The 18,367-nt window shown below is 40.1% G+C and overlaps 1 protein-coding gene across 1 annotated transcript; it reads left to right on the forward strand.

Annotated features, from left to right (window-relative positions):
• Positions 1-147: 147 nt before the first annotated feature.
• On the forward strand, positions 148-18,102 carry GSR (glutathione-disulfide reductase). The gene is made up of 13 exons (XM_063294787.1): positions 148-409; positions 6,483-6,509; positions 8,122-8,210; positions 9,259-9,328; positions 10,184-10,331; positions 10,593-10,647; positions 12,206-12,305; positions 13,140-13,226; positions 14,799-14,960; positions 16,035-16,146; positions 16,326-16,457; positions 17,310-17,443; positions 17,890-18,102. The coding sequence occupies exons 1-13, from the start codon at positions 185-187 to the stop codon at positions 18,037-18,039; spliced, it is 1,491 nt and encodes a 496-aa protein (XP_063150857.1). The 5' UTR covers positions 148-184; the 3' UTR covers positions 18,040-18,102.
• Positions 18,103-18,367: the final 265 nt, after the last annotated feature.

Genomic DNA, 18,367 nt, shown 5'->3' on the forward strand with positions numbered 1-18,367 from the left:
ACTGTATGCCCGCCTCCTTCCGAGACGGAGCTTGTTTCTCTCTTCACGTCGGCTGGAGACTGACTGATGACGCAGCCAATCAGAGAGGCTGGAAGAGTTTTGCCCGTCTCGAGGTAGCGTAAGTCGTGACACAACCGAGGGTGGGAAAGTTAACCCTTTCGATGCGGGCGAGGGAAGGGGCGGGATGCGGTTGCCGCGCCCGCGTTTTGCTTTCAGCCCAGCTGCCTTCTGCCCTCCCCGCCGCGCCGCCGCCGCCATGGCTCAGCTCCGAGCCTCTTCCTCGTCGGTCACCACCTTTGACTATCTGGTGCTGGGGGGCGGCTCGGGCGGGTTGGCCAGTGCCCGGCGCGCCGCGCAGCTGGGAGCCCGGGCTGCTGTGGTTGAAAGAGGACGGCTTGGAGGCACCTGCGTGAGTCGAGAGCGGAGCGTGGGAGTGGGGAGAGGAAGCGGGGGCTGCCAGCGGATGCGAGCTCACTCTTGGGGGACCTGGTGAACACGCTTATGCCTGCAGTGAGTTCCGCAAGAGACCGAGGGCGTAGCAGTTTACTTCTTCTCCCACAAACCGGTGGGGGTGGGCAGGGCAGAAACTCTGACACCATCATTTATTTGGTCTTCATGAACTGTTCTGAGGCTCTAGGTTTGCTCAACACGCTACGCTAGACGATGGTGGGTCTGCGATTCAGCTTGCTGTAGGAAACCCAGCCTTCGTTTTAGCGTGTGAATACAATTGGGTTCTGTTACCCCCGGGGTAAGATTATGTTGCGGCAACTCCCTGCCTATATCATATCAGTTCGTCTTGCATCTGACATGCTTTTTTCTTCTTTCCCTCAAGAGAAGGCAAGCAGAATGTGGCTCAGTAGATCCAGCGCTTGTATGCCAGTTCACTTTTCACTGAAATTTCAGGAAGTGCTTTGCTCTTTCCCTTTCTCTCCTCTGCCTGGCTGGTGTGGCTTTACCCTTCTATTACTGAAGGAGGAAGTACTGGATGCCTTAATTTTACATTTCTTACTTACCTCTTCAATGTCCATGGGGATTTCTTTAAAGGAATATAACACTGCATTATCTTCAGCAAAGGATCGTTACCTTGTCGTGGTGCTGGAGCTTGAGCACCTCAATGATGCCATGAGCTAAACCGTGAAGGGCCACCCAAGACAGGAAGGTCATGACAGAGAGGTCAGACTAAATGCGATCCCTGGGGAAGGTAATGGCAACCCACCCCAGTATTCTTGCCATGAAAACTAAATGGATCAGTACAACCAGAGATATGTCGGTATACCATCGGAAGATGAGACCCCCAGGTCGGAAGATGGTCAAAATGCTACTGAGGAGGAACAGAGGATGAGTTCAACTAGCCCCAGACGTGATGACACAGCTAGCTCAAAGCCAAAAGGACGGCTAGCAGCTGATGGTGCTGGTGGTGAACGGCGAATCCGATGTTCTAAGGATCAACACACCATTGGAACCTGGAATGTAAGATCTATGAGCCAGGGCAAATTGGATGTGGTTATTGGTGAGATGTCAAGATTAAAGATAGACATTTTGGGCGTCAGTGAACTGAAATGGACTGGAATGGGCCACTTCACATCAAATGACCACCAGATCTACTACTGTGGACAAGAGGACCACAGAAGAAATGGAGTAGCCTTCATAATTAATAGTAAAGTGGCTAAAGCAGTGCTTGGATATAATCCAAAAAACGACAGAATGATCTCAATTCGAATTCATGGCAAGCCATCTAGCATCACAGTGATCCAAATATACGCCCCAACCACAAATGCTGAAGAAGCTGAAGTAGCGCAGTTCTATGAGGATCTGCAGCACCTACTGGACAACACACCTAAAAGAGATGTTATTTTCATCACAGGAGACTGGAATGCTAAGGTGGGCAGTCAAATGATACCTGGAATTACAGGTAAGCATGGCCTGGGAGAACAAAACGAAGCAGGACATAGGCTGATAGAATTTTGCCAAGACAATTCACTCTGCATAACAAACACTCTCTTCCAACAATCTAAGAGACGGCTTTATACATGGACTTCACCAGATGGACAACACCAAAATCAGATTGACTACATCCTTTGCAGCCAAAGGTGGCGGACATCTGTACAGTCGGTAAAAACAAGACCTGGAGCTGACTGTAGTTCAGATCACGAACTTCTTCTTGCACAATTTAGGATCAGGCTAAAGAGATTAGGGAAGACCCACAGATCAGCTAGATATGAGCTCACTAATATTCCTAAGGAATATGCAGTGGAGGTGAAGAATAGATTTAAGGGACTGGACTTAGTAGATAGGGTCCTGGAAGAACTCTGGACAGAAGTTCGCAGCATTGTTCAGGAGGCGGCAACAAAATATGTCCTAAAGAAAGAGAAAACCAAGAAGGCAAAATGACTGTCTGCTGAGACACTAGAAGTAGCCCAAGAAAGAAGGAAAGCAAAAGGCAACAGTGATAGGGGGAGATATGCCCAATTAAATGCAAAATTCCAGAGGTTAGCCAGAAGAGATAAGGAATTATTTTTAAACAAGCAATGTGCGGAAGTGGAAGAAGACAATAGAATAGGAAGGACAAGAGACCTCTTCCAGAAAATTAGAAACATCAGAGGTAAATTCCAGGCCAAAATGGGTATGATCAAAAACAAAGATGGCAAGGACCTAACAGAAGAAGAAGAGATCAAGAAAAGGTGGCAAGAATATACAGAAGACCTGTATAGGAAGGATAACAATATCGGGGATAGCTTTGACGGTGTGGTCAGTGAGCTAGAGCCAGACATCCTGAAGAGTGAGGTTGAATGGGCCTTAAGAAGCATTGCTAATAACAAGGCAGCAGGAGATGATGGCATCCCAGCTGAACTGTTCAAAATCTTACAAGATGATGCTGTCAAGGTAATGCATGCTATATGCCAGCAAATTTGGAAAACACAAGAATGGCCATCAGATTGGAAAATATCAACTTATATCCCCATACCAAAAAAGGGAAACACTAAAGAATGTTCAAACTATCGAACAGTGGCACTCATTTCACATGCCAGTAAGCTAATGCTCAAGATCCTTCAAGGTAGACTTCAGCAGTTCATGGAGCGAGAATTGCCAGATGTACAAGCTGGGTTTAGAAAAGGCAGAGGAACTAGAGACCAAATTGCCAATATCCGCTGGATAATGGAAAAAGCCAGGGAATTTCAGAAAAACATCTATTTCTGTTTTATTGACTATTCTAAAGCCTTTGACTGTGTGGACCATAACAAATTGTGGCAAGTTCTTAGTGGTATGGGGATACCAAGTCATCTTGTTTGCCTCCTGAAGAATCTGTATAACGACCAAGTAGCAACAGTAAGAACAGACCATGGAACAACGGACTGGTTTAAGATTGGGAAAGGAGTACGGCAGGGCTGTATACTCTCACCCTACCTATTCAACTTGTATGCAGAACACATCATGCGACAAGCTGGGCTTGAGGAATCCAAGGCTGGAGTTAAAATCTCTGGAAGAAACATTAACAATCTCAGATATGCAGATGATACCACTTTGATGGCTGAAAGTGAAGAGGAACTGAGGAGCCTTATGATGAAGGTGAAAGAAGAAAGTGCAAAAGCTGGCTTGCAGCTAAACCTCAAAAAAACCAAGATTATGGCAACCAGCTTGATTGATAACTGGCAAATAGAGGGAGAAAATGTAGAAGCAGTGAAAGACTTTGTATTCCTAGGTGCAAAGATTACTGCAGATGCTGACTGCAGTCAGGAAATCAGAAGACGCTTAATCCTTGGGAGAAGAGCAATGACAAATCTCGATAAAATAGTTAAGAGCAGAGACATCACACTGACAACAAGGGCCCGCATAGTTAAAGCAATGGTGTTCCCCGTAGTAACATATGGCTGCGAGAGCTGGACCATAAGGAAGGCTGAGTGAAGGAAAATCGATGCTTTTGAACTGTGGTGTTGGAGGAAAATTCTGAGAGTGCCTTGGACTGCAAGAAGATCAAACCAGTCCATCCTCCAGGAAATAAAGCCAGACTGCTCACTTGAGGGAATGATATTAAAGGCAAAACTGAAATACTTTGGCCACACAATGAGAAGACAGGACACCCTGGAGAAGATGCTGATGCTAGGGAGAGTGGAAGGCAAAAGGAAGAGGGGCCGACCAAGGGCAAGATGGATGGATGATATTCTAGAGGTGACGGACTTGTCCCTGGGGGTGCTGGGGGTGTCGACGACCGACAGGAAGCTCTGGCGTGGGCTGGTCCATGAAGTCACGAAGAGTCGGAAGCGACTAAAGGAATAAACAACAACAACACTGCATTATAATTCATGGATTCTTTTCTGATTGTAACAAGCTCTTCAGTATCAGTGTTAATAGAATGTCCCCAAGTGTTAAACTTTATTTTTTCCTAATTGGAACGATAGCTACCTCTAACTTATGAGATAATTAATCGTTAGTCCTCCACCATGCTGAATAGAAAGAAATAAAATAGATTGTGCCCGAAGAGGAACTTACTAATTTGAAAAGTTTAACAGTCTAAACTTTTAAGATGTGGCAATAGATTGTGCCTGAAGAGGAACTTATTAATTTAAAAAGCTTAACAGTCTTAACATTTAATATGTGGCTTGGCACTGTTATTTGAGAAACTGGCATTAAAGTTGTGGTCTGTTGAAGAAAAATGTCAAATCAGTTGTGAAGGGAATGGGTAGACAATACTAAAGTTGGTGATTTGCTAATGATGCAAGGATGCAAAATATGAGTGAATAAAATTCCAGTGAAAGGGGCTAATAAGGAGCCAAGTTTAGAATATATGTTCAAAGAATTTAACTCTAAAATGTTATCTGTCATTAAACAGAGCAGCCTTCCCCAGTTTAATAACCCTTCAAAAGTTGTGAGGCTGCAATACCTGTAGCTCCCATCCTTTGGCCATGTTTGCTGGGAATTCTGGGAGTTGTAGTGTTGAAACTACATAATGTTGGGAAAGGTGGAAGGAAAAAGAAGAGGATGATTAGCAGCAAGGTGGATGGACTTGATGGCAGCAGCAGTGGGTATGCCGTTGGAAGACCTGAAGGACCAGGTCTCCAGATTGGGGAAAGCTCATCCTGGAGATGATCTATGTGATTGCTAAGAGTCCACGCCAGCTTGTTGGCATGTAATCAGTCAAGCAGCTATTGAAACATCTGGAGGAGTCCAACTTGGAAACGATTTAACTAGAATGAAATATCCACTAAAGACAGTAAATTCTGAATGCCCTTAATTTAGTGCTGATGGAATCAATGGAAGTGTCAGCTGCATTTGTTGACTGGGTTATAAAATGGCTTGCATTGAGAACTAGTAAGGATTCTCTTTAAGAAGAAACCAAGGGGCAGGAAAATCTCTCAGGGAATCTTTGTTTTCAAAGTGCAAGATAAAATGTGCTTTTTCATGCAAACTTTAATCAGATGTAAACTATTTATTTATAGGTACTTAGAAAGATTGGGTACTCATGCAGACCTCATCCAGATACTGACCAGCCCAATATCTACCTAACTAAATAATGAAATTTGCTTCAAAGATGTTATAATGTTACATCATGATTAAGAAATGCTCTTAAGCTAATGAGATGCAGGATGCAAGTGTTTTCTTAGAAGATTTTTCCTATTCCCAATGAAATTGGGAGAGTCCCTCTCAGGGGGAGATGGGCAGTGGCGAAATTTGATAAATAAATAAAATAAATAAAAAAATAAATTCTTTGGTTCACTCAATTTATTTCTGTGGACCTTGTTGCAGTGAAAATAAAATGTTCCCTCCATCCCTAATATTGGGCATCCAAGGCAGGTTTCAGTGTATAGTGTAATACGATCCCTTCTTGAAATATACCATAAGCATACTACATGATCCATCAAGATAATGCACATTTTGCTGATACTAAGAAAATAAAAATAATCCTATATTAGTAAGGTTTCAGTGTGTTCATAGATAGTTTCTAAATACTGTACTTGTTTATATTAGTTCAGTTTTATTAACAGTCACTGACCAGTACAAGATACAATTCTATAAAGATATACACGTTAGCCTTAGCCTTAAAATATGAGCCAGCTGATTTAAAATAATTTTAAATTTAAATTTACAAGTTCCAATTAAACGTTAAAATATGTTTAGATCACAATGTAAATGAGCCCCTTAATCAAATTTAAAAACAATCTTATTAATCTGCATTATCATGACTAATATTCTATCAGATATAAATATAAATGTTATGTAAAATATTGAAAAGAGTGATAAAAAGAGTAAAATATATATAAAGTGTGATATATAGACCACAAAGTTATTGCAAGGGGTACATTACTACATTTTTCCAATGATAATCTGACATATCTTCATAGCAGCTGTGCAGAATCTGGCTACTTGTGCCGTGACAGTTGGATGTTCGTCTATAAGTAACATTGGCACATTTATATAAACATTTGTTTATATTAAAAGTGCTGGTATTTGATGTTTACAGTAAATATATCTTTTTTCCTTTTTAGGTGAATGTTGGATGTGTACCTAAAAAGGTAAAGGAATTTATGTGTGCTGTGAATTTGCTAATTTTTAAAAAATTCATTGAACCTCTTTGCTGATCTTTTGGAAATGCTTGAAGACCAGGCTGTTTCAGAGAACTTCCCCTGATCTGATGTGATGTTGCCACCTTTTTTTTCTCCCTAGTATTGTAGGGCTGTTTTGATATGAGGCAGTGAGTCTGAGAGTTGTTTTGATTGTGGTACCATTGAAAGATGTTTAATAAAAACAAATAAATAATAAAAACATGAAAGTGGGCACTAATCCTCAAAAACTGCTAAAATATGCTTTTAAATTGTTGATGGATGGGTATGTCCATCTTTGATTTGGAATGCAAAACAATACTTCTAGCAGATGTTGGCCATGTTGCTTGGGGAGCAAGATAATTGTAGTGCAACTTATCTGAAGAATAGTGTTGCTGTTTTACTCTGCTTTACCAAAATATATAATAAAAATACCAGATCATAAAAAGTACCTCTTCCTTTGCTTACCTCATAACTTTTTGTCTCAAGATTCAAGGAAGGGATGGATATGGTTCTTGTCATGAAACATACTTACTACTGCATTTTTTCCATAGCTGTTTTCCTTTTTAATAGTCCTGGTTTGATGAGCAGATACATGGAACAATGTTATTTATTGTTGGAAAGAAAATATAATTGATTAAATATATCTCCTTTTTCATATGGAAGTCTGACATATCTAACATAATCCAAATTGCATGAAATTATTGTACTAAAATGACAGATGATAAGAATAAGATTTAAAAGAACTTAGATTGGTAGATGATCTTACCAATTTAAAATTGATACCAATTTTAAAAATCTGATTTGATTCCACCATCCCATTTTACCTTTGCAGCTTTGGAACAGCTGCAGCAAAATTGATAAATGGGAATTGTCTGTTCCATCCTTTTGGAACACCTGTTAGTGCTGGATGAGGCCTTTCTTTCTGTTGGCTGCTGACGAAACACACCTAATTTCATACTAAACATGAATCCCCCCCCAACTGTATTTGGCCAATATGAGAAAGAGATCAGTCTCATAGACGGACTAGAAGAGGAAATGTTAGTTGGAATAGTTAAGGTGACTTACACTGGTCAGAATAGAAGATATGTTGTTTGCTGGGTTCTTGAAAGAAGTTGATTGCTTTCTAGTTCCTTTCATCAGGCTGGACTTAAAAAATGGTATCAAATATTTCCTCCTCCTCTTCCTCCAAGATGCAGGGAGCTGGTAAGCTGGTTGGCCAGGCCTGTATGTGTTCCAATAGGCCCAACTAAACAGTGTGCCAGCCACATATGGTTTGGCCTGCCGGGTATATTGAAAAAAGATGACTGTTTTGCTCTCCTCCAATGACTACAAAGCAAGGAGCTTGCTTCTTTGTAGGCCACAATATGTAGGGTAACTACTGAATTACATGTGTCATGGCAGTCATGAGTTATGAGCCCTGATCTGTCCAGTCCACTGTCTCAGAACAGGAACTTCAAAGTTTACACTTCTCCCTCCCTGCAAAATAAAAGTAGTGACTTTGTGTGGCATAAAATAATAATTATTTGTATTTATTTGTTCATATATTTTTATATTAAACTCTGGATGTCCTCTTTCGAAACAGGTGATGTGGAATACTGCTGTCCACTCTGAATTCATCCATGATCATATGGATTATGGTTTTAAAATAGCTGATGTGAAGTTTAATTGGCAGTAAGTTGACCTAAAATTTGGAATACCTCTTATGTAAAATAAATGGATAGGATGGTTCCTAATTTGAAACAACAGTGAAAACTACAATGTCAGTTAAAATGACCTCCAGGAGGCAGTACATGACTGATTTTGTCCTATATAATAAGGACTTTTCAGACATACTGTACATATCCAGATTTTATCTATGGGATTCCAGGTCTGAAGAATCTCAGTTATGGCCAAAACTGGTTACGTACTACCTAGTGTTCATAACTTAAAGGCTATATGGTTTGATACAGTGACATTGTTTTTATTCTCTAAAGAATCTCTTTGATTTTTTGAGTTATCTGTGCAGCTTTATTCTTAAATTCTTATAAGAAATTATGATTGGACTGGGACTGATGTGAAAAATCTAAACAGTACATGTTCAGAACTTAATTCTAAGCCTGCTAATAGTTCATATAATGGTGGTAGTTGCTCTGACAGTAGTGTTCCCTGTATTATGCGCTAAAAATGTGTGATGTTCTAAGACACGCAGTTTGTACTGCCTGAAATGCTGTTTTAGCCATAGCAAACAAATGTTCTATTGTATGATGGTATCATGAACTATTGGATGGCATAAACATCTTCACTGCAAGGAAATCTTGTTTTTAAATTCTGAAACAGGACTGATAATTTTCTGCATTATATCTGCGTTTATTACTTAGAAAAAAGCTACCTATGCAGATTTGGAGCATACAGAATGGCAAAATACAAAAACAATCCCTCTACTGGGAAGCTTTTGTAATGGATTTACCCATTATGTTAAACAACGGTGCGTTTTAATCTGGTCTGTGGAAAGAGAGAGAGATGTCTGAGATGTAAATCTTTAAGCCAGTGAGGTAGAACCACTGGAGTAAGGCTTGGGAGACCCGGGTTCAGGTTTATGCTCAGCTGTGGAAGTTCACTGGGTACTTGGGTTGGTGGTTGACGATCAGCCCAACCTGCCCAACAGGTTTGCTTTTGGGGGGTATGTTTACTTCTGGGGGAGAAGCAGGATATGAGTCTAATAAAACTCTTTTTATTGTAGAACAATTAAAGCAAAGCGCGATGCTTATGTGAAGAAACTGAATGAGATCTATCAAAATAATTTGAATAAGGTTTGTAAATGGCCTTATTTTTCACTTCAACCAATTTTAAACCCCCTTCTTCTGTAAACCCTTCACAAGTTTCACAGGCTGAAAAAAGGAAACCTTGTGTTGATTCATTTGTTTATTTGCACTGAGGTACATGCCGATTTTAAAAAAAGATTCAGAGCAAGTCATTGGGTAAAACGTGCCTTTTAACAATCCCAAATTGCATGAAAGACTGTTAAGTAACTTGGACCCCTAAGAGCGCTCTTCAACTGCACAACCAGATTTCAGTTTCCCATTGTTTAAAGATGGGAAACACATGAAAACAGTAGCATAAATGTAAAGTAGGTACAATATGGTTAAAGAGAAAAGACAACCGTTGTTTTATTGTAAACCGCCCAAAGTCCCTTTTCTGGGGAGATGGGCGGTGATAAATTTGATGGATGGATGGATGGATGGATGGATGGATGAATAGATAAACCCCCACCCCTCTCCTGGGAAAAAGAATCCTGTCCAGATCACTTGTGTGGTACACACTTTATTCATTGCAGGTAGTCTACATTTCTAATCTCTAATTTTCATGGTCTTGACTAGTCATCCTGTGAATTGTGTAGTTTGCTTCTGTGAGGTCTAAGGATTACATGTTAGAGATCCTTAGTTCTTGTCAAGAAAATGTGGGAGTGAGATTAATCCCAAGTATAAATAATATCTTTTATTCCACTCTTCTGTTTTTGAAATTTATCAAAAATTCATTTTGAATGGCCCAAAAGACTCAATTATTTAAATATATCATGTACTGGCCCACATTACACTCTGTTGTAAGATGCCCTTCTCTAGTATATAACTTGATTTAATTTTTAAATCAAAAATTGGTTTTGCTAGGACCACGTGGAGACCATTCATGGCCATGCATCATTTCTATCTGATCCTGAACCTACAATTGAAGTTGATGGCAAAAAATACAGAGCACCTCACATACTGGTTGCTACTGGTGGACGGCCTGCAATTCCCAGTGAAAGTGAGATACCAGGTATGGCTTCTATGATGCTGTTTGCCCTATTTTTAAGAAAGAGGGTGCAGCTGAGTTGACATATTTTCCTTAGCATTGCCAAAGATTCAGTAGTACATAATTGCCTTGTAATATTTCATTTGTGCTGTTTTAGTAGTATACTTTAAAAAATAATTAGAGAATAACCTGTCAGAAAAAGTGAATGTTTGTGCAAGTTACAGTACATCTATTTATATATAAAGCTAAAATGAATATTGAAGATAATGTCTCATTGCTTTGCAGGAGCCAACTTGGGAATCACTAGTGATGGCTTCTTTGAACTTGAAGAGTTGCCTAAGTAAGTTGCAATGAATTCTGAGCATTTTAAGTACTCTCAATTTGCCACATTGCAGTGAAGATTATTTTGTAAAACATCTAGGGATTATTATATTCCAATCTTTCATTCCCTACCAAGAGATGTAGACAGCAAGCCAGCGTTGCTACAAGGCTGTGGTAATTGTCCCAATTTTCAGATTAAAGGTCCTGTATGGCATCTTACCAGCCCAGGTACAGGGCTCATCACATACCCTCCTCACCTTTACCTTTTGCAGAGGGCAGATCTTCATAGTGGAGCCTCTATTTCATTTCTAGCCCACTGCTGAGGTAGGATGAAGTTGACACAGTGGGACCTGGCAGGAAAGTGCTGTTTGCTCTGGGGAAATTGGAGGGAAAACAGTGGTTGATTTGAATGCGTTTGCTGCCGCCATGGGGTGTGTTTTGTGTTTTTATAGTTTTTAATTCTGTAAGCCACCTGGAGTCACCGTGTGTGAGTTGGGCGGCCATATAGATTTGTTTAATAAATAAATAAAATGCTGGCTGGGGAATTCAACTCCCAGAATTCCCCAGCCAGCATTTTATTTATTTATAAGTCCTTACATCTTAAAGTTGCTAAGGTTGAGAAACACTGATGTACATGATGGCTTCTGGTCTGGGAAAAAGCAGCAGGCAGCTAGTTTTTTATTCTGCTGAAAGCACTGTGGAGAGCAACCCTCCTATCATTTTTCCTCCTCCTGTTAAATTCAGAGTTTGCCATGGCTTCTCCCTCTGCAAGGCCTTTTTTTCTCACTGCAGAAGATCAAACACTGCCTGAAAAGTAACTGGCATTACTTTTCAGGGCAGCAACTGTATTGGCCTTGCTCCTAAGGCAAGGTGAAAGATGATGTGGAGGCAGGAGTTCTTAAACATACATCCAGGTGGGTGTACAGATGAGCCTGTACCTCATCAGGTTTAGTCAGCTAGATTAAAATATCAAACCAAGAACCTGATCAGCCAATATTAAACACTTGCAGCTTCTATTAATTTAACAATTGTAGGACTAGGTTGAAGGATGTACTGTAAATATGCAATCATACTTACACTGAACTTAGTAAAACTATTTTTCTGAGAAAAATGTATGGGACTGTTAAATCTTGACAAGACACATGTACACTGATATTCAGCCCGACTGTATTTCATTGATTAAACCACTTCTGTTTAACCTTTCTGATTTAATCAAAGCTAAGTGAAGACCCTTCTCCACAAAATCTAATAGCTTAGGTTATAAATTGGATGGGAAAAGCTGTAGCCCTTTAGATATTTGTTAGATTTCTGTACCATTGCAATCAAAAGATTCTTGGGGGAGCACAATTCAAAACGAACATTCATGGTAAAAAGCATTAAAGGGATTATTGAATTAACTGCTTTCATTAGGCCCACGCAGCATAGTAAATGGTCAAAGAATGATGGGATTTGAATCCAACAGCATATGGAGAAGTACAGATTTCCTACAGTGGCTAACATATATTTCAAAGAGTAAATTTGTGGAAGAGAGCATGCACTTGATTGATATGGCTTATAATCCATTTTCTTTCTCTTAGGCGTAGTGTTGTTGTTGGTGCTGGATATATAGCTGTTGAATTAGCTGGTATTCTTTCAGCTTTAGGCTCCAAGACATCCTTATTGATACGTTATAATGAGGTAAGGGGCACACGCTTGTTCGCCTTCCTAAGTGACAGTAAAAAGTACTTCATGTTGGAACTAGAGATGCACATGCAAAATACTACCTCACAAAAAGGCAGAGTTTGTGTCCATATTTACATCAGTAGCAGATCATTCACAGACTGCATTACCCACTCTTTCCTTGTTTTTTTAGCATACACAGATGCTTAAAAAATTTGATTTAATTTTTTAAAAGTGTTGATAATCTGACAAAAATCTTTAAAACCTATTAGTTATTTTTTCACTTTTGACTATAGTCTAGAATTAAACCTCCTTTTAAAACCTTTTAAAACCTTCTGAGTTTGGAAACTCAGAAGCATTTGCTAATTATGTTCTTGCCCAGCTATGTATATCTGTATGTTTACTATTTGTTCCAATACACATTTTCACTCTCTCCATCTCTTCCTCTTCACATTGTCTTTCCTTTAAATTGAAGTCTGTGGCATATTTCTGATTGTACAATCCAGTATGGTATAGCAGCTAGAACACTTGAGTATAGATGTGAGGCGAATTTAATCTCAAATCTGTATTTAGGCATAAAAATCACTGTGTGTTCTTAGGTTAAATTATTCAGTCTTACATTGAGATTATGAAATTTGAATTACACATGTGTGATACTAATTCTCTGTAACTTTTGCAGTAACTCTGTAGCAGTTGTCAGTTTAATTGTGGAGTGATAAATTTGAGAGAAATTTGTATTTGGGAGTTCAGGTTTGTGAGGTTTATGACTTAGATGTTCTGTTATACTAGAGTTAATCAGTGACAAAGTAAAGACTTTACCTGCAGTCTGATAAAATATTTTTTTCCATGCAGGTGCTGAGAAATTTTGATTCAATGATCAGTTCAAACTGCACTCAGGAATTGGAACATAGTGGAATAGAAGTCTGGAAACATTCCAAGGTAATTACTGCTTTCTCTTCTGTGCCCAGTTGTAATGATTAATTATGAATTTTCATGTACAGATTGTCCTTGAGTTATGACGGCAGTTGGGACTGGAATTGCCATCGCTAAGCGATGCAGTTGTAAAGCATGACATCACATGACCACATCGCTTAGTGATGGCAATCCCGGCAGTCCCAGTTGCTGTTGTTAACTGAATCCTACCTGTTGTTAGCCAAGGACCCACCCTGATCCAAGCCATTCCGGGCTTGGTCCTTCCCAGCCCCAAGCCTTGGTAAGGTAAGGGACTGCCTCCTCTTCAACTTCCCCCCCACCTTCCCTCCCCCCATCTGTACTTCTTTGGCCACCTTGCACTCCATTGCCTATGCTGGCCCTGCCATCCCTGCCGGTCTTGCCACCTCCAGATCCAAATTGCACGCGGCCTTCTTGCGAGGTTTTGGAAGGTAGGCATGTGAAAGAAGGCCCTAGCTGTACCAGTATGAAAGAAGGCCCTGGCTGGGTCCTCCTTTCGTGTGCCTGCCTTCCAACCTTGTGAGAAGGCCACATGCAATTTGGACAAGGGGTGGGCACGGCCTCGGAAAGAAGGCCTGGCACAGCCAGCAGCTGCCTCGTGAAGGGCCAGACCAGGTGCACCTCGTCAGCAGTGGCAGGAAGATGATGGTGAAGGTCAGCTGGGGACAGGAAGACTGGGTGGCAGGACCGACAATGCCCGCAGGGGTGGCAGGGCCAGCGAGCGCAAGGTGGCAAGGCCAGCAGAAGTGGCAGGGCCAGCGTGTACAGGGTGGCATGGGTGGTGGGCTGGGTGGTTGGTATGGCCAGCAGGCTGGCATGGGCAGCTGTGCGCAGGGCAGTCAAAAGGGCAGAAATGGGGGAGAGATAGGCGGATGGGGGTAGTTGAAGCACCTCTGCTGTTGTAAGTATGGGTGGGCTGCCAAGCTCCTGAATTTTGATCACTTGACCATGGGGATGCTGCAGCGGCCATAACTTCAGGGACTGGGCGTAACTACCATTTGTTCAGCACCACCATAACTGAGGAGTCATAACTCGAGGAATACCTCGAGTATGCATAATCTTTTCTTAAACTGCAGCTAAATGATTCCAACTTTAATTGGAAGCTTCCATTTTGTTGTGCTCTATTGCTTTATCTTGAAAACAATGTAATACATAAGTTTGAGAAACTGCACTTAGCTTTCTTCTTTGAACATGTGTATAATACTGCTATAAGAGAGAAGGCAGAAACAAGTAATTCATCACTAGAGCAATGCAGGATATTTAAGCCTCATCTGACCACAGTAAACATAGCTGGTTTCCTTCTGGCTTTTTGGACTTCAGCAGAAGTTGCCTTTACATCTGCTCTTTTTCTTCACATACAAGTGGAGTCTCTCAACAAAATAGACATCATTACTGCATACAGCCTAATTCTAACCATACTGTGTATGTACTCAACAAAACACAGACATTAAACGAGAAGGGTGTTTTTGAAGAAACCAGGGCTTTTATTTTTAACTCCTCCTGAACAATTTGTTGTGTCATCTTGCTCTAGCATTTTTCAGTAATCTTGTTTCTCAACAGATCCAATCAGTTACAAAATCAGCTTCAGGACTCTTGGCAATAACTGTCACATCCTCTCCTCCTAATCAAAAACCCACCGTGAACACTATTGAGAATGTTGATTGTCTCTTGTGGGCCATTGGTAGAAAGCCCAATACTGAGGAGCTAAACCTTGACCAATTAGTAAGTGGGAATTTTGTTTCTTGACACTATACGGAATATTTTGTGCATGGCATTCATAATCCAGACTATATTGCAGTTGGCATGTGGTAGTTAGGGTCAGCTGGAGGTAGATAGTAGTCATGGGAGAGAATGGAATGCTATTGTTTCTCCTTACTTTGCTGTTACTTGCTATTCCCTATTTTTTCCTGCCACAGAGAACAAATGATGCAGCAAATGAGGTAACTGGGTGGCATACTAAAATATGGAGAGGGGGCAGAGGCTGCTGATGGTTCATGGCCCAGTTGCCCACCTGTGCCCCATATCGGAAAATCTGCCATCAAAGACCTATCTAAAGTTTTCAGAAGTAAAGATGTCAGTTTAAAAGCAAAGGTTTGTCTGACTCACGCCATGGTCTTCTCAATTGCCACATATGCCTGTGAAAGTTGGACATTAAAAAAGGAACATAGAAGAATTGATGCATTCGAATCGTGGTGTTGGCGAAGATTATTGAAAATACCATGGACTGCCAGAAGAACAAACAAATCAGTTTTAGAAGAAATACAACCAGAATGTTCCCTAGAGGCGAAGATAACTAGGCTTAGACTCTCATACTTTGGGTACATCGTCAGGAAAGACTGATCGCTTGGAAAGGACATCATGTTTGGTAAAGTCGAGGGCCAGCGGAAAAGAGGAAGACCTTCAGTGTGATGGATTGATAATTACCGCAACAATGGATGCAAACATTGGAACAGTCAAGCATATGGCACAAGACCAAACAGCACTTCACTCTGTTATACTTAGCGTCACCATGAGTCATAAATGACTCAACGGCAACTAACAAGAAGCTACATGTTTGTTCATATTGCTTAGATAAGTTTAGATTGCATGAAAAATGGTTATGGAAATCTGCTTTTTCAAAGCTCTTAACCTTAAGCATTGGCTGAGTGCTTGCTTACTGTTTGAAATAATTTCCTTCCTTCCTTGTATGTGGGCACTAAAAGGTTGCATAATTTAGATAGCATACTGTTCAATCTTTGTCTTGGAGGTATTTCTCAGGATGCCAGCTTTGATTTTAATTTTTCTTCTTACTATCAGAATATTAAGGTAGACAAGAAAGGTCATATTATTGTTGATGAGTTCCAAAATACCAGCAGAAAGGGGACCTATGCTGTTGGAGATGTATGTGGGAAAGCACTCCTCACACCAGGTAACCATTTTTTTAAGGACTGTATCAAATGCGTGAATTTGGGATTCTGAAACAGAACAAAGCGAAGTGGGTGAGGAAGGGCTGTGAAGACATGGGAAGTATGGTTTGACTATATATTAGTGCTCTGTAATAAAACCTATTAAATGAATTATTCTGACAATAAATATTGCATTTTTCAGTTGCAATTGCAGCTGGAAGGAAACTGGCACATAGGCTTTTTGAAAATAAAAAAGATTTCAAACTTGACTATACCAACATTCCTACTGTGGTTTTCAGTCATCCACCTATTGGAACAGTGGGACTAACAGAAGGTAGGATCTTGTTTCTTACTCTTTGAAAAATGAGAGAGAGAAATACAAGTGAAACTGTTAATAACATGAAATACCCCTATTATCTATGGATCTAGTGATAGATTGGAATTGTATTGAACAGTGACTGGAGAGTAGTAGGTTCCCACTTTTTTTTTTGGTGACATTTTCTACAAGAGTGGCTTGGTAAGGATGTATATGCTCTGAATTTTTATATTAACAAGATGTTGATATAAACAAGCATATATAAGCAGAATTTCTATCACTAATGCTGTAGATGCACAGGTCCCTCCTACCTCTGATACTGTAATATAAAGTAGACTATGGCCTGGGAATGATCACACATTCCCTCTGCTTCTCTTTATTATATTTGAAAGAATTCCCAAGTTTAGAACACTTATTCATCATGCTATCAGTTTTATTGTTCAAACATTTTTTTTAAATCCAATGGGCAGTATGAATAAAGTACGCTTATATTTAGTCTGTATTCATAGGAGTTCAGAACCCCAAGTTACAAACTGATGTCAAGCTTACTTGGATTATTTTTTAAAATTAAAATACACATCAAATACTTCCAACCCTAAGAGGTGACACATGTAATAAACCCTGAATTGGTAACCTAATGATCTCCAAATGCTTTTGGACAAGTCCTTTCATAATTAGAACCACTGAGGTGCTTGATTGGGCTACATATGAAGGAGACCAGCTCACCTATCCCCAAACCTGTCAGTATTTAGACCTTTTGAGATGTAGTATATGATTAGGTACTGCTGTCAGAAAGACAACTGCATGACATTCTTTGCTTTTTTCTCCCCTGTATTCAAATACATCTGATGTCATATGATTTTGTTCCAGCGGAGGCCATAAATGCATATGGAAGAGAGAATGTGAAAATTTATTTAACTTCCTTTGTCCCAATATACCATGCAATAACGGAAAGGAAAACAAAATGTGTGATGAAACTGGTGTGTGCCACTAAGCAGGAAAAGGTAGGTAAAGCAGGGAGAAGTGAAGTTGCTATATGTTAAAAATGCTTTTCAGGTATATTCTATTCAAGGTAAAGAAGTGAGACAGGAAGAGGGGTTACCAGTGTTACTTAACATAGCTGAGTTGATACATCACACTGAACTGTTGTTTCTTGAATAAACTATAACTGGCTAGGCGCTCACAACTCACTAAACTGAACCCACATCAAACCAATATTTACTCAATGTGTGAAGCATTTATAGTGAGGTACAGTGTTTAATACTCCTCTAGGCATGATGCATCAAGATTTTGTATAAAATTACCAAAATGACAGAGCAACACACAAAAACCTTGTTATGTATACAAAATATCGCTCCTAGTCTAGAAAGACAGGAACAACTGCGAAGTATGAAAAAACTGCCCTTTTGAAGCCACGTCCTTAACCTGTTTATGACTCTTTTGTTTCAAGGTGGTAGGACTTCACATGCAAGGTTTGGGATGTGATGAAATGCTCCAAGGGTTTGCAGTAGCTGTCAAAATGGGAGCAACAAAGGCCGACTTTGATCAGACTGTGGCTATTCATCCAACTTCTGCAGAAGAACTTGTTACACTTCGTTAAACTGTACATAATCTTTTCTCACTGTGAAAGAAGTACCATTTTTGATAAAATCATGCAGATCAAGACATGTTTTCATTTTGCTGTTTTGCGGTTTATATACATGGATATAATTTATATTATACTTTTAAAAAATTTCAAATTTTAAAAAGTATCCTTAGTTGAGCTTGATTGTGACATTTTGGACATATTCATATTCATGTAGTGATCCTGGCATCAATATAGAAGTGATCTGCCATTGCTTTCTGGCATGTTGTTCTCAAGTTCCCAGTATAGCCTACTGTTTTGGTGTTTCCCAGTGGTCTCCCATCCAAGTACTGGCCAGACTCAG

This window comes from Candoia aspera, chromosome 2 (assembly GCF_035149785.1).
Source record: "Candoia aspera isolate rCanAsp1 chromosome 2, rCanAsp1.hap2, whole genome shotgun sequence".
NCBI classification, from domain to species: domain Eukaryota; kingdom Metazoa; phylum Chordata; class Lepidosauria; order Squamata; family Boidae; genus Candoia; species Candoia aspera.

Coding starts and splice junctions, on each gene's coding strand:
- GSR (XM_063294787.1), top strand. CDS start 185: ATGCGGTTGCCGCGCCCGCGTTTTGCTTTCAGCCCAGCTGCCTTCTGC. Junction 10,648..12,205: donor GAACTTGAAGAGTTGCCTAA/GTAAGTTGCAAT, acceptor TCTTTCTCTTAG/GCGTAGTGTTGTTGTTGGTG. Junction 16,147..16,325: donor GAAAGCACTCCTCACACCAG/GTAACCATTTTT, acceptor TGCATTTTTCAG/TTGCAATTGCAGCTGGAAGG.